This window comes from Anomaloglossus baeobatrachus, chromosome 1, assembly GCF_048569485.1.
Source record: "Anomaloglossus baeobatrachus isolate aAnoBae1 chromosome 1, aAnoBae1.hap1, whole genome shotgun sequence".
Taxonomy (NCBI): domain Eukaryota; kingdom Metazoa; phylum Chordata; class Amphibia; order Anura; family Aromobatidae; genus Anomaloglossus; species Anomaloglossus baeobatrachus.
Window position 1 is genome coordinate 767,583,589 of NC_134353.1, and position 24,873 is coordinate 767,608,461.

The window sequence follows — 24,873 nt, forward strand, 5'->3', positions numbered from 1 at the left end:
CCTGCAAAGGTGAGCAGTTCTAAATATCTATCCTAAATCTATCCACGGATGCTTCTCATATTGCGCCTGTCTCTCTATCTCTATTTCATTTATAGCCAGTCTCAAGACCTATATCCCATAGAAAGCTTATGGAGGGAGCTGAAGGTCCGAGTTACCAAGCGACAGCCTCAAAATCTTCATGATTTAGCGATGATCTGCAAAGAGGAGTGGAGCAAAATTCCTCCTGATACGAGCGCAAACCTCATCATCAACTACAAAAAAAAATGTCTGACTGCTGTTCTTGCCAACAATAGTTTTACCACCAAGTATTAAGTCTTGGTTGCCAGAGGAATCAAATACTTATTTCTCTCCGCAAAATGCAAATAAATTTAAATAATTTATACAATGTGATTATCTGGATTTTATTTTGGATATTCTCTCATGTTAAAATTAACCTACCCTTAAAATATAGACTGTTCATGTCTTTGTCAGTGGGCAAACTTACAAAATCAGCAAGAGATCATATACTTATTTCCTTCACTGTATATTGCTGGTCCAAATGTTTCTCACAAGACCTAAATTATGCGATTTGCATTCTCCCTGTCACAATCTTGACTTTATTCTCATTCGCTTCTCTTAATATTTTACTAGTGACGACTGCTAGTGATGACCGCTCAAACTGGCAAATCCGTCAGAATCCTAAGGGCGTGTTCACACTTCGTGTTTTCAATTCATTTACTTTTATATAGAACAGACTTATTGTTTTACATTAACGTAAAAATTAATGAGATTCCTAACATATTTACACGGTGGATTTTTTTTCCCCTTACATTTTTCTACTTTAACCCCTTCAGCCCCCAGCCTGTTTTCACCTTAAAGACCCGGCCATTTTTTGCAATTTTGACCAGTGTCACTTTGACAGGTTATAACTCTGGAACACTTCAACGGATCCTGGCGATTCTGACATTGTTTTTTCGTGACATATTGTACTTCATGTCAGTGGTAAATTTAGGCCGATATGTTTTGCGTTTATTTGTGAAAATTTCGGAAATTTAGCGAAAATTTTGAAAATTTTGCAATTTTCAAAATTTGAAATTTTATGCCCATAAATCTGAGAAATATGTCACACATAAAAGTTACTAAATAACATTTCCCACATGTCTACTTTACACCAGCGCAATTTTTGAAAAAAAAAAAAATTCCGTTAGGAAGTTAGAAGGGTTCAAAGTTCATCACCAATTTCTCATTTTTCCAACAAAATTTACAAAAAAAAATTGTTTAGGTACCACATCACATTTGGAGTGATTTGAGAAACCTAGGCGACAGAAAATACCCAAAAGTGACCCAATTCTAAAATCTGCACCCCTCACTCTGCTCAAAACCACATCCAAGAAGTTTATTAACCCTTTAGGAGCTTCACAGCAACCAAAGCAATGTAGACGAAAAAATGAAAATTTTACTTTTTTAACACAAAAATGTTACTTTAGCCATAAAAATTAGTATTTTCACAAGGGTATCAGGAAAAATGCATCATAAAATGTATCGTGCATTTTCTCCTGAGTACGCAGATACCCCATATGTGGTGGTAATCAAATGTTTGGGCGCACGGCAGGACTCGGAAGGCAAGGAGCGCAATTTGAATTTTTGAGTGCAAAATTAGCTGCACTCATTAGCGGACGCCATGTCGGGTTTGAAGACCCCCTGAGGTGCCTAAACAATGGAGCTCCCCCACAAATGACCCCATTTTGGAAACTAGAGCCCTCAAATATTTTTTCTAGATGTTTGATGTGCACTTTGAACCCCTGGGGGCTTCACAGAAGTTTATAACGTTGAGCCGTGAAAAGAAAAAAAAATTTTTTTACCACAAAACTGTTGCTTCAACCAGGTAGCTTTTTTTATCACAAGGGTATCAGGAAAAAATGCACCATAAAATTTATGGTGCATTTTCTCCTGAGTACGCAGATACCCCATATGTGGTGGAAATCAAATGTTTGGGCGCACGGCAGGACTCGGAAGGCAAGGAGCGCCATTTCACAGCAAAATTGGTTGGAATTATTAGCGGACGCCATGTTTCATTTGGAGACCCCCCTGAAGTGCCTAAACAATGGAGCTCCCCCACAATTGACCCCATTTTGGAAACTAGACCCCTCATGGAATTTATCTAGCTGTTTAGTGAGCACTTTGAACCCCTGGAGGCTTCACAAGCGTTTGTAATGTTCAGCCGTGAAAATATTTTATTCTTTTTTTTACCACAAAATTGTTTTTTCAAACAGGTAGCTTTTTTTTCCACAAGGGTATCAGAAAAAAATGCACCATAAAATGTATTGTGCAATTTCTCCTGAGTACGACGATACCTCATATGTGGTGGAAATCAATTGTTTGGGCGTACGGCGGGGCTCAGAAGAGAAGGAGCGCCATTTCACAGTAAAATTGATTGGAATTATTAGCAGACGCCATGTTTCATTTGGAGACCCCCCTGAGGTGCCTAAACAATGGAGCTCCCCCACATGTGATCCCATTTTGGAAACTAGCCCCCCCCCCCCCATACAAAAAAAATTAGTTTGGCGAAATAAAAAATACAGACATCAGTAAAAAAAAAAAAAAAAAAAGAGCGCCTGCCACTAAGACCAGTGCCAAACGTGAGAGCAATGCACGAGTCTCGTATCGCATCATCCACTGCAGTCTGGAAGCGAGCAACTGCGCTAGATAATGCGATGCGAGAGGGCGGGGCGGCAGATGAGAAAGGGCGCAGCGGATGGAAGATGGGAAAGGGCGCAGCGGGTGGAAGATGGGAAAGGGCGCAGCGGATGGAAGATGGGAAAGGGCGCAGCGGGTGGAGGAGCGGCAGAGGATGGGAAAGGGCGCAGCGGATGGATGATGGGAAATGGCGCAGCGGATGGAGGAGCGGCAGAGGATGGGGGGGTGAGATGGGGATACCTACCTTACAGGATGGATCTAGGCAGCAGAATCACAGCAGACAGAAGAGGCAGCAGATGAAGGAGGGTGAAAAGGATGGGAGAGAGCAGGCAGCAGATCAGGGAGGGGGGCAGAGTCTGATGGGAGGGGGGAGGCAGCACATGGGGGGGGAGGCAGCACATGGAGGGAGGGGGGAGGCAGCACATGGGGGGGGAGGCAGCACATGGGGGGGGAGGCAGCACATGGGGGGGAGGCAGCACATGGGGGGGAGGCAGCACATGGGGGGGGGAGGCAGCACATGGGGGGGGAGGCAGCACATGGGGGGGGGAGGCAGCACATGGGGGGGGGAGGCAGCACATGGGGGGGGAGGCAGCACATGGGGGGGGGAGGCAGCACATGGGGGGGGAGGCAGCACATGGGGGGGAGGCAGCACATGGGGGGGAAGGCAGCACATGGAGGGAGGGGGGAGGCAGCACATGGGGGGGGAGGCAGCACATGGGGGGGGGAGGCAGCACATGGGGGGGGAGGCAGCACATGGGGGGGAGGCAGCACATGGGGGGGAGGCAGCACATGGGGGGAGGCAGCACATGGAGGGGGGAAGGCAGCACATGGAGGGGGGGAGGGGGGAGGCAGCACATGGAGGGGGGGAGGGGAGGCAGCACATGGAGGGGGGGAGGGGAGGCAGCACATGGAGGGGGGAAGGGGAGGCAGCACATGGAGGGGGGAAGGGGAGGCAGCACATGGAGGGGGGGAGGCAGCACATGGAGGGGGGAGGGGAGGCAGCACATGGAGGGGGGGAGGCAGCACATGGAGGGGGGGAGGGGAGGCAGCACATGGAGGGGGGGAGGGGAGGCAGCACATGGAGGGGGGAGGGGAGGCAGCACATGGAGGGGGGGAGGGGAGGCAGCACATGGAGGGGGGGAGGGGAGGCAGCACATGGAGGGGGGGAGCCGATTAGGTGCAGTGGCAGCCGATGGAGGCGGCGGCCGATCGGGTGCAGCGGCGGCTGAAAAAGGTGGGTGCGACTGAAAGGGGACGGTGGCGACCAGGGACAGCGGCGTGGCGGGCAGCAGAGGTGGATCGGCGGGCAGGGACAGCGGCGGGAACAGCGGCGTGGCGGGCAGGGACAGCGGCGTGTAAAGCGGCGTGGCGACCAGCGGTGGATCGGCGGGGAGCGGCGGTGGATCTCGGCGGGGAGCGGCGGTGGATCTCGGCGGGGAGCGGCGGTGGATCTCGGCGGGGAGCGGCGGTGGATCTCGGCGGGGAGCGGCGGTGGATCTCGGCGGGGAGCGGCGGTGGATCTCGGCGGGGAGCGGCGGTGGATCTCGGCGGGGAGCGGCGGTGGATCTCGGCGGGGAGCGGCGGTGGATCTCGGCGGTGGATCTCGGCGGGGAGCGGCGGTGGATCTCGGCGGGGAGCGGCGGTGGATCTCGGCGGGGAGCGGCGGTGGATCTCGGCGGGGAGCGGCGGTGGATCTCGGCGGGGAGCGGCGGGGGATCTCGGCGGGGAGCGGCGGTGGATCTCGGCGGGGAGCGGCGGTGGATCTCGGCGGGGAGCGGCGGTGGATCTCGGCGGGGAGCGGCGGTGGATCTCGGCGGTGGATCTCGGCGGGGAGCGGCGGTGGATCTCGGCGGGGAGCGGCGGTGGATCTCGGCGGGGAGCGGCGGTGGATCTCGGCGGGGAGCGGCGGTGGATCTCGGCGGGGAGCGGCGGGGGATCTCGGCGGGGAGCGGCGGGGGATCTCGGCGGGGAGCGGCGGTGGATCGCGGCGGGGAGCGGCGGTGGATCGCGGCGGTGGATCTCGGCGGGGAGCGGCGGGGGATCTCGGCGGGGAGCGGCGGGGAGCGGCGGGGGGATCTCGGCGGGGGATCTCGGCGGGGGATCTCGGCGGGGAATCTCGGCGGGGAGCGGCGGGGAGCGGCGGGGGATGGGGGTGCTATAACTTACCGATGGGCACCTGCAGCGACCGCTCTCATCAGCTTTCACGGACGGAGTGAAGCTGAGGGTAGCGGTGACGGCACAAGATCCACAGTGATTGGGAGAGATCGGTCACAAGGCCGGTCTCTCCAATCAGAGCTGGGGGCGGGTGAAACAAAGTTCACCCAGCTCCAGCCAGTCATCAGTGCTACAGCAGCACTGATTATGGCTGGATTGCAATGTGTTAGCCATTTTCAATGGCTGACACATTACAGTGACTGTAATTGGCTGAGCGGCGTTCGTCAGCCAATCACAGCCTCTGTAGGTTCGGGGAGGAGGCACCACCCCTCCTGAGGTCAGGCAGAGGTCCCCTCCTTCCCGAATCCACCGTTTAGGTAAACAAATTTCACTCCCAGGGGCTCCGGGACCGCGATTTCGCCAGGACGTACTGAGTACGTCATGGGTCGTTTAGCACCATGTGACCATGACGTACTCAGTACGTCCAAGGTCGTTAAGGGGTTAAAAAAAAATGCAACTTATCAATTTTTTTTTTTCATTGTTTTTACTGCAAGATTTCCTGATTTAAGCTTAAGGCTGCTTTCACACCTCCGGTTTCAGCAGAGCCGGCCAATCTGGCTCTAAAACTTATGCAACGGATGCGGCGACAATACCGCATTCTTTGCATAAGTTTTTGACATGCGGCCCGTCCGTTTTTTGCCACTTGCAGCAGGCTACTAAGCATGCGCAGTGGAAAAAAACGCATGCAGCGTCCATAGGCATGCATTGAAAATCGCGCCGCATCGGATGGATGCGGAGCAATGTGTTTTGTTTTTTTTTGCCGGACAAAAAAACTTGTCAGGCAACATTCCATCCGGCCACTGCATCGGCTAAATCTGCCGCATGCGGCAAAAACCGGCTGGAACGCAAGCCCATGTGGCACAATACGGCACTAATGTAAGTCTAGGCAAAAAAAACCGCAACCAGCGGGGAAAAAAAAAAAAATGGTTGCGTTTTTTCTGCAAAGCGCCGAATTGTGCCGCTCAGCAAAAACCAGATGTGTGAAAGCAGGCTAAAATGACTTCACACCAAAACACACATAGAAAAAAATGCATAAAAAAACACCTAATTTCCTCTGCAGTTTTCTGACCATTGTGAAGTTTTTCATGTAGAAAAAACAAACACAAAAAATGCTGTGTGTGAACATAAACAATAGAAATGTCCTGACGAGGGCCGGCCTCAATGATGTTGCCCATTGTTTGAATCAGGTGCTCTGTCTGCTAGGTCTGTATGACACTGCTGTAGGACACCATTCATCATTCAACAACGGCTCCTGGTATTTAATATTTTTGCTCCTTTCCTTTTTTCACCGGTACAACAATAAAGGTCTATATTGCACATTGTTAGGCCATGTTCCCACAAGCAAAATTGCTGCATTTTTTTCTATAAATGTCTGCACTAAAATAGACAATAGCATTCTGTTCTGATTTTTTTGTTTTTGTTGCATATTTTTATGTATTTTCCCCTTTTGATGCATTTTTGTTGCAGATTTTAACTTTTTTTTTTTAATTTTAGTATTCCAGCTTTTCTGTAGGAAAAAAATCACAGCTGCGTTTTTTGTTTGTTATGCTCCCTATAGAAGCTCATAGAGAGAAATCCGCTCATAACATACGGTAGGTAGCATCAGCTGTTCTTTCCCAGACTGGGAGCCATGTGCACCTGAATCACACTGTTAAGGCCATATGGACACGTTGCGTATTTCGTGACTTTTTTACCTCAGCATTTGTAGCCAAAACCATCAGTGGAACAGTCCGAGGGAAAGTATAATAGAAACACGTCACCACTTCTGTATTTTTTTACCCAGTCGTGAATTTGGCTTCCAAATACTGAGGTAAAAATCTCACCAAATACTCACCGTGTGCACGGGGCCTTATAAGAAGTCTTCCTAGATGGCTCCTAATTAGCCTAAACTAGACAGCCTAAGACTCAGACTGCCCCAATGACATTGGAGATGCTTTGTCTCCTCACTCCGGTGACCTGGCCTTATGTTGGATTTTAAGCAAAACCCAAATGCAGAAAAATACCTCTTTCTCCTGTGCACTTACTCCCTGGTCACCTGGTTCGTAGCCGCACTTGTAGCCGGCACCTCACTCCATGACTAAACAATAGAAACGTCCTGACGAGAGCCGGCCTCTATGATGTTGCCCATTGTTTGAATCAGGTGTTCTGTCTGCTAGGTCCGTATGACACTACTGTAGGACACCATCCATCATTCACCAAAGGTTTCCTGGGATCTAATATTTTTTCTCCTTTCCTTTTCTCGCCAGTACAATTCATCAGCTGTCATTTTTACAATCATGTGTTCAGTTTGACCATTCAGCGACCAGTAGTGATCAGATGACATTCTCTGGTCAGGGTTACAGTGACATTGCTGTCTCCAGCCTGCACATTATGTCCCCTACATCTTATAACCATCGTATCATCGAGCTACTTCTTCCCTACACGATTCAGCAAACTGGCAGAGAAACAATCCAGCATTAATTTTCCTTTGAGCAAAATAGCTAAGAGCAGATGTTTGTCCTACTTTTTCAGTCTCCAAATGAAAGCCTAAAAATAAAAGCTACTTGCTGATAATTTACCTGCACAACACATGGCTGAGATAAGGTCTGTATCTGTCTGTCGCTTGGTCTTGGCTTCAAAATAATGAGAATAGCTTCTGTAGAAAAGACAAAACCTTCTTTTCGGCAGGTTCGGCCTCTTTGTCATGGCTACTAAAGCGGGCTTTACACGCTGCGACATCGCTAATGCGAACTCGTTGGGGTCACGGAATTCGTGACGCACATCCGGCCGCATTAGCGATGCCGTTGCGTGTAACACCGATAAGCGATTTTGCATCGTTGCAAAAACGTGCAAAATCGCTAATCGGCGACACGGGGGTCCATTCTCAAATCTCGTTACTGCAGCAGTAACGAGGTTGTTCCTCGTTCCTGCGGCAGCATACATCGCTGCGTGTGACGCCGCAGGAACGAGGAAGCTTTCCTTACCTGCCTCCCGGCCGCTATGAGGAAGGAAGGAGGTGGGCGGGATGTTACGTCCCGCTCAGCTCCGCCCCTCCGCTGCTATTGGGCGGCGGTTCAGTGACGTCGCTGTGATGCCGCACGGACCGCCCCCTTTAGAAAGGAGGCGGTTCGCCCGTCACAGCGACGTCGCCGGACAGGTATGTATGTGTGACCGGTCTGGGCGATGTTGTGCGGCACGGGCAGCGATTTGCCCGTGTCGCGCAACAGATGGGGTGGCTACCCACACCAGCGATATCGGGACCGATATCGCAGTGTGTAAAGTAGCCTTAAGTGTAGAGATCATTAATTAAACCTATGTAGTTGGCATGTTTACTTGTATAAATGCTAGATACCCTCTAAACACAAATTGGATCATAAACTCAATTGATATGAAAAACAACACAAGGAAAAAGTTATAGGACCTAAAATATATATTTTTATTCACAATTTTATTTAATTTTTTTTTTAAAACTTAACAAGTGTCCTGGTAATACAGGTATGGGGACTAGACGAAAAAGCAAAAGGTAGTACAAAAAATATATTAGTCTGCAATGTTCTAGCAATATTATTCAGAAAAGGAAGAATATTCCTACAGAAAGTGCATATAGTATATGTAAACAAGAATATCATCCAACCAAGAGATTTTTTTTGTACAGAAGTTTAACAAAAATAAAAAAGTTCATTTGCCAAAAATATTTTATCCAAATAAGTTACTAAGTGCAGTTATTGCACAGGTCCAACTAAAGAATGCACAGTAAGGTGGTTCTCAATAGTTTGTAAAATAGATTAAATTGCACAAATCTGGCTCAAAAGTGCATATTAGCAAAATAGCAAAGGTTCTGTAGCATTTAATAATAAAGTGCATAGAGGGTTAGTGACATGGGTCCAATAGTCCCAGAGAATAATATGTGAAGAATATGAGTATCACAGATAGTTGTATAAGCAGAAGAAGGCACATAGAGAGAAGAGGCCATTTTTTATTAAACTTACTGCAAGGTAATGCTGATCCGTCCAGTCCCTCCACTCCAACGCACGTTTCATACCTTACTTCATCAGGAAGCAGGTGTTGGAGGGACAGGAACTGGTATATAAGGCCCTGATAAACGATCGTTGCCCCCTCCACACACACATTTTCTCCGATCACTGCTAATAAATGTTAATTGCCATGTGATGCTCTATATAGCCAATCACATGATGCCTAACCATCCATCTTTATCTTATTGTAGGCATCTATCAATAAGACCAACTGCAGAGAGCACTTCCAAAGCTTCTGCCTCCCGAGGTTGTTTCTCCACCAAGCACCAACCTCTTTACCGTGATTACTAGATCACCGTCTGTGTAACGCCAGGTGCCAAGCAAGCTTATAGAAGATATAAAGATGTTGGCGGATTTAGTTTTCAAAGATCTGCATGCTCATATATATACAGTTTCTGGCGATTATTTTACTGACAGACATTTTACAAATATTTCATGACAGCGGCAAAACGAAAGAGGTCCACTCTATCCAAAACCAGCAGTTTAGAAAATGTTTTGTTACCCCTTTACATTTTCTATAGAATTGGTATAACCCACTAGGCTTACCCTAGTCAATGTGACTGTCTCATATGTACAGTGGGTAAAAAATGCAGAAGTGGTGCTCGTGTTAGCGGTGTTTTGCATACAGTGTGTTTTCACTGCGTCCAAAACGCTGTGTTGTACAGTACAAGCTCAGTGTATGGGACTCATAGAGATTCCATGCCCACGGTGCTTCTTTTAGACGCTCCATAAACGGACCTACGATGCAGCTTTCCGAGCCATAGCATGTCAATTTATTCTTGAGGAGACGCTAGTGCTCTGAGCAGGTGAACACAGCAAAATTATGTTGTGTCAGTAATCCTGACCATGGGCACGGACAGTGCGTTCTCTCGCCCAGGACGCTAGCATCTCCGGAGGAGAAAGAACGCGACATCCAGAACCCTGACACTTCAGATCATGGCCAGATACCCTAGCACACATGGCGAGAAAAACGGAGCGAGTAGAATGTGATAAAATTGCATCCACTCGGACCAATATTACTCTATGGGGTCGCTACCATGAACGATATTTTTTTTCGCAGCCCCAATCGGACTGAGAAAACAATCACCGCATGCTGCTGGTGGAATCCGATTTGTTTTCACTCGCATCCATACAAGTCTATGGGTGCGAGAGAAACATCGCATTACACCGAAGTGCAGTGCGATAATCGCATCAGCAGATCAGGAGATTAGTCCCTCCCACTCCTCCGCAGCTGCGCTCTGATCGCAGGATCCCATCACAGTGGCATGACACTCGGCTTACACTCACAGCAGAGCAGGAGCCGAGTGTCATGCGATTCACTCACATTAATGCTTGTGTGGCCCCAGCCTTATACTTTTCCTCGTATCATCACACTCCTGGTTTTGGCTTACAAGTGCCGAGGTAAAAAACTCAACAAACACTCAAGGTGTGCATGTGGCTTTACACTGAAGAAGAAAAGAAAAAAAAAATCTAAGTCCACGCTCAGCATACCGTTTAGAAGAAGTTTATAGAGACAGAAGGAAAAATAACTGTTGGTGGATGACTACGTAGCGTGTATAGCCGTGCTTGATCCATCTTTCACCCCTCGTCAGAGAAGAGTCGGGACACGAGCTCCTTACACATTAGATGATCGACTAGTAAAGCCAACGTCATCGTATGTTGGTGGCCAAGTTGGATTCTGAGTGTCTAGGAGCGTCTCCTGTGAGCAGTGCCTATTGCCTCTCTGCTTTCTTGAGCCTTTGCACTAGTGATCATTTGCTTGTGCAATCCCTTGTTCTTACTTGATTATATGGTTATTTATGCCCTTGTTGTTGTTATTCTTTCTTTTATCCATCTACTGATAATTTATTACAGTATTATTAATTAGTACTGCGCTGGTTATAATCACTTTGCATATTTCTGCTGTTGAGACCATGAACCGTGCTATGATTAGAAGCTGAGGAGCTTGAGTCTGGTAAGCGGTTTGTTTCTGCTTTTATAATGCCGCAGTACGTTGTGGTTTTTAATGAGTCGGCCTGGATCACTAGGACGCTTCCTGATCTGACGGTGCTGTCTGAAGCGTCCACATCTATGGTGGATGTGACTGAAGCTAGCCAGGCATTGCTGAATGTATTATTTCAGGTTTAGCCCAGACTATTACAGTAGCTTTACTACTGATGTTAATAATATTCTGCACTCCTTTTATCTTCGTTTTGCCACTAATCAGGACTTGACTGTTATCTACTTCTACTTTTTTGTGCTGTAGAATCCATTGAAATAAGTTTTACTGTTGGAGAGACGTCTGTTCCCTTCTTGAATCCCGGCCAATTCCGTTATATTGAAAAATCATGATTAAGAGTGTAAGCGAGGTCACTTTAGTTTCATGCAGTCACAACTCGTAGTTGTTAGAAAATATTGATTTTCTCTTGCCTCTTTCTTCATGAGCCCTTGTTGTGGTCTAATGATTAACCCCAATTGTAGGAATAAGAAGACTACAATGTGCTTCATTATTAGCTGCACAATACATCTTGTAAGGCTATGTGCCCACGTAGCGTATTTGCATGCAGTTACGCTGTGATTTGCACCGCAGCGTAACTGCATGCGTCCTGCGTCACCAGCACAATCTATGAAGATTGTGCCTAATCCATGCCCACGTTGCGTATTAGAACGCAGCGCTTCGGCTATTGCCAAATCGCTGCGTTCTAAAAAGCAACATGTCACTTCTTTCATGCGCTTTGGATGCAGGTCCCGCTCTGTCTATGGGAGGGGCTGCATCCAGAGCGCATGAAATCGGCTTTTCATTACGGACTGTTTCTGCATCGATTTGAAGCGCACATGTGCTGTTCAAATCGCTGCAGAAATTTCTGCAGGGGCAGAACGCAACGTGGGCACATAGCTTTATACTGCAGGATCTCCACATACTATTAAATTCCTGGTCCTGACTAACTCCATCATTATGTATGGGGGGGCGGGGATGGCTGTATTTGAGTCTAGAGAACAAGGAGAGCTGTGGGACATAAATATATGCTGTTACTACTGCATGTGCACAGGTGCCCCGTCCTACTTCTAATGTGCTTCAAAGAGCGGACCTGCTCCTCATCTACAGACTGGTCCTAGCCATGCACTGAAGGAAAGACCCTGATTTGTGAAGGCTCGTGCCTGCCCCAAGTTACCAAAGTTACCAGCAGTAATAGGCTCCGCTCTAGGACCCATGAGCGCCTCCCTGTATTGCAGTGGTTGTGCATGCCATGTGCACTGGCATTTTCACTGCACTTCTATCTTCACACGTGTGCGGCTAATAGCAGCTAGAGGAGTGTTTTAAAATAGCAGTTTTTTACTTAAACTAACTGCGCCCCCTAACATACAAAGGTGATGCCTACTTCCGTCCGACCGTCCTGTGTCCAGCACTGCAGTGAATGTATGGTGGTCCTCCTTGAACCTTCCTCTTTCTAATTTGTCGTGTAGTCTTGGATATCAATCTTTAGCCATATAATGGATAACCTCTCCTAAACCTAGGCATTAATGTCAAATTAGGAAAACCAGTGGCACCAATTGTCTGTAATCATATCCTACTAGAATAACTCCTCTTTTTGGTATTTACACACAAGACGTAATTTGCAGTGGAATAAGTCCCTTGCAGATACACAGTGGAAATTGCACCAAATGTCTTAAATGTGGATTTTGTTGGGGAGTGATTGCAGTGTATGAACTACAAAGGATAAAATCAGCTTTGAAAATCAGTGCCTTGATGTTTTGCATATTTTAAATTGACGCTTCAGTTGGGTTTCCATATATACAGTATATATTCCACGTAGCGTATCAGCGCTGTATGAACATACTCCAGAGCTGAAAAATATCACAGAGACTGTCCCAAAAATCCATCATTACAGTTACAATGAAACATATTCCCATGTTTAGAAATGTATATCTTATCTGTGTCATAGGTAAGACGTTGCTGATCGGTGGTGGTCCAACCGCTGGGACCCTGCGGTCCTGATCCACTGCATTCATTATACATTCTGGGACTGCTGGTAAAACAAAATCAATGGTGCACATGTCCGGCCACCGCTCCATGAAGACATGGCAATGCTGTGCACCAGTCTTGGGTTGGCGGGGTCCCAGTTGTTGGCCCCACGTTATCATCTATTCTACAGATAGGTGATCACTTCTGAAGATGGAATCATCATTTATATGGCATTTACACCCAGTACTGTTCTTTCTACTTATATTGTTTCCCAATCTGTCATCCCTCAGGACACAGGCTGAGATGGCTCACACGTGCCGAGGAACCATTAACCTGTCTACAGCTCACATTGACACAGAAGATTCATGCAACATTGTTCTGTCTAATGGTGGCCGGACATACCATCTCAAGGCAAGCTGTGAAGTGGAGAGACAGCGATGGGTCACAGCTTTGGAACTGGCCAAAGCCAAGGCTGTCCGCATGATGAACAACCAGTCAGGTAGTGTTCTGCACAGACCGCCGAAGAGAATCGCAGATGTTTGCTTTTGTGACAAAAGAATGTGAAAATTTAGATCATATTATGCCTGATGTCCAAAGAATATGAATAACAATGTTATCTCTGGTTTTGCATTTCATGTGCATTCTGCTTGTATAGGAAAATATGGATTGAAAGGATAAGGGTATGTTCACACATCGCGTTTTTGCCTCATTTTAGAGATTTCTGAAATTTAATGCACATGGTGCTTAATTTGCTTAATTTTTTTCTTGTAGATTTGAATCAGTTTCATATTTGCAGCATATATTTTCTTAGCATTTTCTAATAAATGGGAAAAATCGCATTAAAAAATGCACATGCAAATGAATGCGCAGCGTCAGATGATGATCTAACTCACCTCTCCACTGCCATCGCCGCCTGACGCTGGATTTCGGCTTAGTGCGCATGATCCTGGACTTTCGGCCATGCGCACTACTTCAGTTTGAAGCCAGGACATGTACACCAGACTTCATAGTGCGCATGACCCAAAATCCAGCGTATGTCAGCGGAGAGGTGAGTGAGATCATCCTCTGACGCTACGTATTCATTAGCATGTTAGCCCACTCACAGGGGCGTTTTAACATGGTAATGGAGCCGACTAGCAAGGAAAGCAATGCCCTTGGGTCTAGTGACTGGCCTCAATAGCATACAATAAAAGATCTTTAGAAATACTTTTTCTAAAGATCCCTTTATCTATGCTAGTGTATACAGGGACGGTTAGGCAGGGATTAGCAATATACAACCAGAACTGCTCGTGGTCCTGGGTGCACATTGGATGCACCAGGTTTTTCCCCCTATAACCTGCGGCCGCCATCTGTCAGCCCTTCTATACAGCATTATAGAATGCTGTAGTGTATATTGAATGATAGGGAAACTATATATTGAACTATGTGGAGTATATATTGAATATATATAGAATTTATAGGAGAAAATCCTGGTGACAGGTTCCCTTTAATTCAAGGCTTCACTTGTAGTCCTTGTTTTATTAATATCTCTATAGGTAATCAGCGCTATCTAGAAAGTGTCACCATTCTCTGTAATCTGTGACCTTATTTGGTCCCACAATTTAATTTCCACATTTTAACACATACTCATAGGAAAATTGCCTTAGTATGTATGTTTATCTTAGACAAATTATTACAAGTTGTAGAGGCTGGTCCTCTGCTGTTATCAGGCTGGTCCGAGGATGGTCCGCTGCTGTTATCAGGCTCTGGTTGCTGCTGTTAAGGTACCGTCACACTTAGCGACGCTCCAGCGATCCCACCAGCGATCTGACCTGGCAGGGATTGCTGGAGCGTCACTACATGGTCGCTGGTGAGCTGTCACACAGGCAGATCTCCACAGCGATCTTAGACCAGCCACCAGCGACCCGTGTAACAACGCTGTGCTTGGTAACCATAGTACACATCGGGTTACTAAGCAAAGCGCTTTGCTTATAGTTACCCGATGTGTACCTTGGCTACGTGTGCAGGGAGCCGGCTTCTACGCTGGTAACCAAGGTAAATATCAGGTAACCAAGCAAATCCTTTGATTGGTTACCCGATGTGTACCTTGGTTACTAGCATCCGCAGAAGGCTTCTTCCTGCTCCCTGTACATTCAGATCGTTGCTCTCTCGCTGTCACACACAGCGATGTGTGCTTCACAGAGGGAGAGCAACGACCAAAACATGGTCCAGGACATTCAGCAACGACTGGCGAACTTACAGCAGGGGCCAGGTCATTGCTGGATGTCACACACAGCGACATCGCTAGCAAGATCGCTGTTGCGTCACAAAAAGCATTGCTGCTTAGTGAGACGCGGCCTTTAGAGACGGAGGCCAGCTGTATAATACAGCCAAATGCACAACGGGCTTAGCTCCAGAGTCTGCTTAATACAACAGCACGTGCACGTTGGGAATGGGTTAAACATATATGAAATGTATACCTATTTCCCATTCTCAATTTAAAAACGTTGCTTTTTAGGTCTGTGGGTGAGATCTTTCCATCTGTAGCCAGCCTATGAGTCTGACTTGCAGCACGTGTAAATCCTGGGACACGCCATTATTGATATTGCACTTACGACCGTGGCTCTGGTTTACGCTGAGTTTATTATAACCACTACAATCTGCTATTAATCTATTTTATAGCCCCATAATATGTCCTACTACAGCAGGCAGAAATCACTTTAGTGGCACAATAGCCGGTGAACCTACAGTATCATGATGAATACGTTTCCAGGTTATTTAATCACCTTGCAGTCAAACACAATTGATTTTTATTTACTTTTAATGATCTTTATTGTCAGGACGCCCTTAGGATTTAAGTAATGAGTTATGACATCATAGAGACCGTCTACGCTTCAGTCTAAGGATTATCCGGATTTATATAAACAAGGATTGTACACTATTTGTTTAATGAGCAGAGAGCAAGAATCTGGTATTGAGCTAAACGGCCGGTCTAGTTTTATATCTATGCGGGCAAGTAGAACAGTAAAAACCTCCATTCACTGTAGTATAAAGGGCTCATCTGTCTTTACGCCCCACAGCTGCCATGATGCTTGCATGTGTTCTATTGGGATGAACAGTAGCAAAAGAAAAAACAACACAAAGGTGCTCCAATGGGTGAATCGATCACTTGGAAGGGGAATCTTCAGAAATAAAGAGCAATATCACAAGCGCTGTCAGTGTGCTTCATGCAATGTGTTTCTAGGACATAGCATCCTCTTCCTAAGGCAATGCCCATTGAAAGCACATGCATGGCATGCTTGGCCAAGTTAAGCATGCATGTGTGAGATAGCTGTCAGGATGTGTGGATTGTCCTTCGAGAAACTTTTCTGCCAGATACAGAACATGCTTCCCTGGTTCCATGTCCAGAAGCTGGCAGTAACTGATGGTTCGGTAACCGGTGTTCCGCTAAATCTCTTTTGGAGATAAAATTGGTTATAACTAGTGATGAGTGATCACTGCCTGATACTCGATTGAACATTGGGGTACTCGGGTGCACGAGCACCATGCTCTAGTCCCCGCCCCTCATGTTTTGCGGCTGTTAGATATCCAGTAAACATGCAGGAACTGGCTGCCGTCCGTGATAATGCTGTAGCCATGTGATTGACTGGCTGCATCGGGTCTTATGAGACCCCAGGGGTGTGATAGCCAGCACACTGTCCTCTGGACACAGTTCAGGGAGAGTTGATCTAGCAAGGAGAGCTTAGATTAGAGCAGCTTTTGTACACTTGCACCCTTTAGTGCCTTTAATGTGACACTAAAGAGTGTTTTTAGCCTTGTTTAACCTAATAGATAAATAATTTAAAATAACTATGTGGGGTCCCCCCTATTTTTTGATAACCAGCCAAGGTAGAGCAGGTGGGGCTGATATTATTAGGAAGGGAAGGCCCATGGTTATTTGGCACTTCCCAGCCTAAAAATACCAGTTCGCAGCCACCCCACAAGTGCCGCATCACATTAAATGCAGGAATTCTGGCGCTTCGCCGCTAGTTATTCCCGATTGCCCTGATACGGTGGCAATCGGGGTAATATTTTTGGGGGTTGATGTCAGCTGGCATCAAGCCCAGCGTGTCTGATGCAGTCCCAAAAGATAATGCGTTTCGGCTACTGCACCTTCCCTTTTGTGACTGCATCAGATGCATTGCCAGTGTTTGTACAGAATTTTTATAAAAATGGAATAAGTTATATTTTCTCTACCCCGTATGTGGATAATTCGCTTTAATTTTCCTCCTTTTACTTCTTTTAGAGCAGGAATCATTCTGTGTATTTAGTATATGAGATACATTATAGCAGCTAGTCTCCTCTCTCCAGCTCAGATGCAATTGCATATTAGAGCGACTGCAGCGGGATAAACTCTAAGTATTAAAATACCCAGAAATAGTGTTATTTCTAAAGGGCCCGTTACACGTGTCGATTTATCGGGAGATATGTCGTTGGGGTCACGGATTCCGTGACGCACATCTGGCATTGTTTGCAATGTTGTTGCGTGTGACAGCTACAAGTGACTCTGAACGATCGCAAATAGGATGAAAATCGTGGATCGTTGACACGTCGTTCATTTTTAAAAAAATTGTTCGTTTTGGGGAAGCAGCCAACATATTTCTCCGTTTGACACCCTGCCAACATCGAACAACATTCAAACGACCGCCTGGGTCCAACAATATATCGCTGATCGCTGATGCGTCGATTTTGAGATCGTTATGTGTGACAGCAAATAAACGACCTATAAGCGATACTGGCAAATCGTACATACGATCTGGGCGTGTCACGTCGCACATGCGATCATCAGATAAATTGTAGCGTGTAACGGGCCCTTTATGTGCACAGATATGACAACTTATTCTAAAAAGTTACTTCCCCTTTAAGTTAAGACAATGTTGATGTCATCTATGAATGATGACTTTTTGTGACAAATCCCATTGTTAATCTGCAAGTTCTCAAGCATTTAACTATAAACCGAAGAGACATTGATCCTGTTCTAATCATTAGATTTAATGGTCAATGGCTGAAATTCCCTCTTATTCACAATAAAATCTTGAAGCCAATGATGCGGTGCTCATTTCTGTGCCATCACCAAAATTACAAAAAAACATTAGTAAAGCTTCTGGAACATGTTTAACCCTGGTCACAAGACAGCGCCTCTCAGGGTCATGGAGAGGAAGGGTTTAATTCTTTCAGTAACACTCAGTGTCCTTGGCGGCTGAGAACAAAGGGCTGAATTACACTGAAACAGAGAAGGCTTTGTCTCATCAGCTCCTTCTGTGTCTGTTATTGAAATTGGTAAAGGATATTATTTCATTGCATAATGAAAAAATGAACTGGCGTATCGTGCCGGCGTGCCTCCGAAGCTTTCTACATTCACAAGGGTAGTATGGGCGCACTGTGGATTATTAAACCAGATTAACACCATGCTGCTCTTGACTCTTGATCGCATTTTCCTTTGTGAAAAGCGGCCTGCGTTCTGCTACTCAGCAACTTAACTTTTTTTTTCTTTAAGACTGACATTTATGGTTAACTAGTTTAATACTATTTCGTTTTTTAACCACCTATCTCATCACTGAGTAAAACTTTTTTTTTTTTTCATTTTTTCATTTATGTTTATTATTCACAATTCCATTACAAATAGATGGGTTATTGAATTTTCTTGTGTCCAATATGCAAAGAATTTCCCCTTCACCCAAGGGGGCTGTAACCAAGGTTATTCTCTGGAGGAGTTCACCTTTTTTTCCTATATGACACTGCCTAATCCTCCAGATTCGGCATCATGGGGAGGGGGAGCAAAAGCCACAGAGCATGCCAAAGCAAGTATTAGTAGGGTGACCAGGGGTGACCTGATGTGTATCACTTGGCCTTGAGTCTCCTGTCACTTGACACTACAGCACCGGTAGAGCAGAGGAACTGCAGCATGGAGCGCCGGAGCAGTAATGATCATCGCGGGAGCAGCGTTTGTCAGGTATTGGGGCATACCGTCCAGCTCCTTATTCCCTGATACTTGTAGTAGTTCCAGGGGATTATATGTAACAAACACTGCTATTGCTATAACAATGATAGTCACTTTTCCAGTGCTCCGCTGCAGCTCTCCTCCTCTCCCAGTGCTGTAGTGACAGGAAGCAATGGGAGGAATGCGTTTTCAGCATAGTGTCTGTACATACTGTATATACAGCTCTGGGAAAAATTAAGAGACCACCTCCAAATTTTCAGTTTTTCTGATTTTTTTTTCTCTTCTACTTACATAATCACCACTTTTGTCTGTTCTCCTATTCCGTCATGCACCGCGCTATTGTCCGTTGCGCAGCCGCAGTTCGAACGATGCTCCGGCTTCCGGGTCCTCACTGCACACACACGCACGCATACACACATAGCAGACACACATAGCAGATACCGAACATGTACACACATAGCGCACATGCATGTATACACTGAACACAGATACACACACACACACCTTCTGTACACTCGCCTGTCCGGGGCCGCCGCTTCTGCTGTCAGCCCTTTACTGCAGTTGAATGCTTTGTGGCGCCGTAAAGCATTCAACTGCAGTAAAGCCATGACATCAACCTGCAGCGGCCGCTTCGTACACCGGTTGCTATCATGGAGGAATATCAAAAACTGACCGGCACATCCAACAAATGTGAACGGGTGCTAACTGAAAAAACATAGTAACTATAAATGCAAACAGTTGCACACTGAAAAAGCCAAAAATGTACTTGGGAAAATATGGCACTGCATTACTGCAAAAGAGAGATATTTAGTTTATGTATTGGCCAATGCATGTAAGCCCGGAAACCAAACGGCAAGGCATATCTCTGTAATCCGGGAATCCAACTTAAATGCCACTATCTAGGTTAAAAAGCCTAGCTGCCCATACATGAAGGTTTGCAGTCCAAATAGTGGCATTTTTCCCAGATATGGATGTTTTTAACCTAGATAGTGGCATTTAAGTTGGGTTCCCGGATTACAGAGATATGCCTTGCCGTTTGGTGTCCGGGCTTACTTGCATTGGCCAATACATAAACTAAATATCTCTCTTTTGCAGTAATGCAGTGCCATATTTTTCCTAGTACATTTTTGGGTATCACGGAGGAGTCTGTGTGCTGCTGCAGCTGGAGGCTCCGCGGGCACCAAGGACAGGTGAGACACTGCATAATAGGGGACAGAAGGGAACCAGTAGTAGCACATTACTGCAGAGGACATCAGCCCCCCCACCAGATCTGTATGCCCCCAGCCCCCCTCCACCAGTTCTGTATACCCCCAGCCCCCCCCCCACCAGATTTGTTTGCCCCCAGCCCCCATCAGATCTGTATGCTCCCCAGTAGATCTGTATGCCTCTGGCCCCCCCCACCAGATCTGTATACCTCTAGCCCCCCCCACCAGATCTGTATGCCTCCAGCCCCCCCACCAGTCTGTATGCCTCCATCCCCCCCACCAGATCACCAGATCTGTATGCCTCCAGCCCCCCCACCAGATCTGTATGCCTCCAGCCCCCCCACCAGATCTGTATGCCCACAGACCCCCTCACCAGATCTGTATGCCACCAGCCCCACTCACCACTGCTCCTGTCAGCACCACTAAGCATAGACAGATGTTTATTCCACCGCACTCCCGATGCGATAGCATCAGACCTATTTCTAGTTATAGGTGTATTTTTGAGTAGAATGTAAATTGTTCTTTTATTCTATAAACTACTGACAACATGTCTCTGAATTTCCAAGAAATTCATTTGTAATCTTCTCTGCACTGAAGTCAGCACGGAGAGGTTGGCGGGATTATGGGTGTGGTAAGCAGTGAATATTCATTTTTTTAATAGCAGGCACTCGTGTTTGCCACAACTGCCAGCTTCCTGCAGTGGCTGGAGTGATCATGTGTCCATTATTAAAGGTTATGATCCCTGTAGTGCCCCTGTGTTTCCTCCCAACATCCTACTCCTACAAATCCCTGACGACCACTGTAACCTCGGGTGTGCACTTGGCGTCACACTTTACACCCGAAGTCTGACTGGCCGAATGCTTCCTTCTGCAATCTATTACTGTGCTGAGCCAGGAGGTAGTGGCTCATACAGTGAATTTCTTCCTATGTGCCACTACGTGCCGGCTTAGCACAATACACAGCAGTGCAGCACATCTGCTGTGAAAAGAGCTGAGTTCCGGTGTGTGTTGTGACCGTCTCTCTGTGTGCCACTGTACTAGCGTATATTACTGAGCTACCTATGTGGGGACCACGGGGGAACACTATTCTCCTTAAGGAGACTTTGCAAGCCAGTCTGGCTGCCAAGTAAGGGGACTTATAGCTGCCACGCCCCTCTAAGAAATATTCAAATTGTCTCTCCAGTAAAGGAGACAAACTCTAGCACAGTGCCACCTATTGGAAGTAGCGATCCTAAAAGTCACAAGTGGATTTTTAACAATCCTTTGCAATATGACTCAGGATATATAAGCCAGATCAGAATCCCCCATACTTTGCACTGACGAGGGGCAAGCACCCCGAAACACCGTGTCTGCAAATTGGGATTCTGATCTGGCTTATATATCCTGAGTCATATTGCAAAGGATTGTTAAAAATCCACTTGTGACTTTTAGGATCGCTACTTCCAATAGGTGGCGCTGTGCTAGAGTTTGTCTCCTTTACTGGAGAGACAATTTGAATATTACTGAGCTGTCATGTACTGGCACACAGCCCGACAACCCAGCTCTTATCACAGACAAGTAGAGGTCACAGCAGCCACCTGGGATTTGTGTAGAATGTTGGGAAATCAAAAGACACCACGCTGCGGAGGAGCAGAGAGAAGGTGAGTATAATTGTTTATTCCTTCTGTGTGTGCGTCATAACATGAGGCATATTTATTTGGATGGGCCCATGATGTGTGTGTATGTATGTATGTGTATATATATATATATATATATATATATATATATATATATATATAATATCTCATGGGCCCATCCTAATAAATATGCTTCATGTTATGACGTTTATATATACTGTGTGCAGAATTATTAGGCAAGTTGTCTTTGAGAGGATTTTTTTTATTATTGATCAACAACTATGTTCTCAATCAAGCCAAAACACTCATAAATATCAAAGCTTAATGTTTTTGGAAGTTGGAGTGGATTTGTTTTTAGATTTGGCTATCTTAGGAGGATATCTGTTTGTGCAGGTAACTATTACTGTGCAGAATTATTAGGCAACCTAATAAAAACCAAATATATTTCCATCTCACTTGTTTATTTTCACCAGGTAAACCAATGTAACTGCACAAAATTTAGAAATAAACATTTCTGACATGCAAAAACAAAACCCCCAAAAATTTGTGACCAATATAGCCACCTTTCTTTACCATGACACTCAACAGCCTACCATCCATAGATTCTGTCAGTTTCTTGATCTGTTTATGATCAACATTGCGTGCAGCAGCCACCACAGCCTCCCAGACACTGTTCCGAGAGGTGTACTGTTTTCCCTCCCTGTAGATCTTACATTTTGAGGGACCACAGGTTCTCTAAGGGATTCAGATCAGGGGAACAAGGGGGCCATGTCATTATTTTTTTCATCGTTTAGACATTTACTGGCCAGCCACGCTGTGGAGTAGTTGGATGCATGTGATGGGAGCGTTATCCTGCATAAAAATCATGTTTTTCTTGACCGATACCTACTTCTTTCTGTACCACTGCTTGAAGAAGTTGTCTTCCAGAAACTGGCAGTAGGTCTGGGAGTTGAGCTTCACTCCATCCTCAACCCAAAAAGGTCCCACAAGTTCATCGTTGATGATACCAGCCCATACCAGGACCCCACCTCCACCTTGCTGGCGTCTGAGTCGGAGTGGAGCTCTCTGACCTTTACTGATCCAGCCTCTGGCCCATCCATCTGGCCCATCAAGAGTCACTCTCATTTCATCAGTCCATAAAACCTTTGAAAAATCAGTCTTAAGATATTTCTTGGCCCAGTCTTGATGTTTTATCTTATGTCTCTTGTTCAAAGGTGGTCGTTTTTCAGCCTTCCTTACCTTGGTCATGTCCCTGAGTATGGCACACCTTGTGCTTTTTGATACTCCAGTAACGTTGCAGCTCTGAAATATGACCAAACTGGTGGCAAATGGCATCTTGGCAGATTCACGCTTGATTTTCCTCAATTCATGGACAGTTATTTTGCACATTCTTTGCCTAACATGCTTCTTGCGACCCCGTTGGCTATTTGCCATGAAATGCTTGATTGTTCGGTGATTACACTTCAAAAGTTTGGCAATTTCAAGACTGCTGCATCCCTCTGCAAGACATATCACAATTTTAGACTTTTCAGAGCTCGTCAAATCGTTCTTCTGACCCATTTTGCCAAAGGAAAGAGAGTTGCCTAATAAGTAAGCACACCTTATATAGGGTGTTGATGTCATTACACCACACCCCTCCTCATTACAGAGATGCACATCCCCTGATTTACTGAATTGGTAGTTGGCTCTCAAGCCTATACAGCTTGGAGTAGGACAACATGTATAAAAATTATCATGTGATCAAAATACTCATTTGCCTAACAATTCTGCACAAAGTGCATACATATATATATATATATATATATATATATATATATCAGGATGAAGGCCATGAATACTAGAACGGGGGACATGTATACCCGGGTGGGGGACAGGTATGCCAGGATACGCCCAGAATGGAGGTCATATATACCATAATGGGGCCCGGGAAGGGGGACATACAGTATATACCAGCATGGAGGAGATGTATACCAAGATGGGGAACATACCAGTATATACCAGGATGTAGGACATATAACTGGAATGGTGAACATATATACCAGGATGGGGAACATGTATACGAAATGGAAGACATATATACCTGAAAGGGATGAAAGATGGGGGACATTGGTATAGAATTGGGGACTGTTACCCCCATAACAGTGTCAGCAGCAGATTCCTCCCAATAACAGTGTGTCATGACTACAATTTTTGCTTCAATTATTTTTCCTATGCTTCTCTAAAACTTGGGTGCATCTTAAAAACCACAAAATATGGTATTTATTCAATAGGGTGTGCAGCAGAATATTATGTTGAGGATGCCAAGCCAGACATTTATTACTGACTCATTTTTGGAGTTTTGTGTGAAATTATGTCCAATTTGCCTTTTTTTCCTTTTTTTGTGTTCTTCCAATACACACAAACATGACTAACAAAACGTGTAATTGCAATAATTTACTGAGAAAAATACTTCATTTTCTGGAACAAATGCAACGGTGCCAACACTTTCGGCTGTGACTGTAAATCACACGTACCCATCGGGTCAGTCCTATACTAGTAGTTCAGTGGCATAACAATGTCACGTGAGCCCAGGGAGTCAGGGTCTTTTTATTTTACAGCGGGAGGAATATGATGTTTAAAAGGAGGTTGTCCTAATAGTGGACAACCCTTTCATACAAAATATTATATCCTTATATAAGAAAAATGATTCACTTAGGATTAAAAATGCTATTTCTTGCTATATTATATTTTTCTTATAGGTTAGTGTGGGTAGATTTTCTAATTACGCATTGTTTATATCTTTATTAATTGCAAGATTATTTAACATTACTTTTTTACATTGTTGAGTGTTTTTTGTTTTATATTTTCATGTTGTCCTATTTTGCATATGTATTGTGTAAATGTTTTTGTGGTTTTGTGTTTCATTCCTTGTTTTGTGCTTCCATCCCATTCATGTCAATAAATGTGTCATTGACTAATCATTTCCAGTTTATTGTGTCTTGTCTGTATTTTGTACAGTACTGTACTATACTTACTATAACATTTCAAAAAAATGGACAGCGAAGTGGAAAATCCCAAATCATACTACCAATTAAAATAAACACAGATTTTTACTTGATGCCTTCTTGTTCTTAACACAACCTTTATTTTTATTTACTACTATTATTATTATTATTAGCATTTTTTTATTTTAACATACTCTTAATTCCATTGCGCTGTACATGTAAAAAAAAAAAAACGCAAACGGGGTTGACAGGATATACAGCGGG

General features: G+C 45.4%; 1 protein-coding gene across 1 annotated transcript in view; it reads left to right on the forward strand.

The window, feature by feature from the left end:
• OSBP2 (oxysterol binding protein 2) overlaps positions 1 to 24,873 on the forward strand; it is a 326,746-nt gene that overhangs the window by 35,080 nt on the left and 266,793 nt on the right. The window contains exon 2 of the mRNA XM_075324438.1: positions 13,137 to 13,345. Coding sequence (XP_075180553.1) covers positions 13,137 to 13,345 — 209 coding nt within the window. The remainder of the gene's footprint in view (positions 1 to 13,136; positions 13,346 to 24,873) is intronic.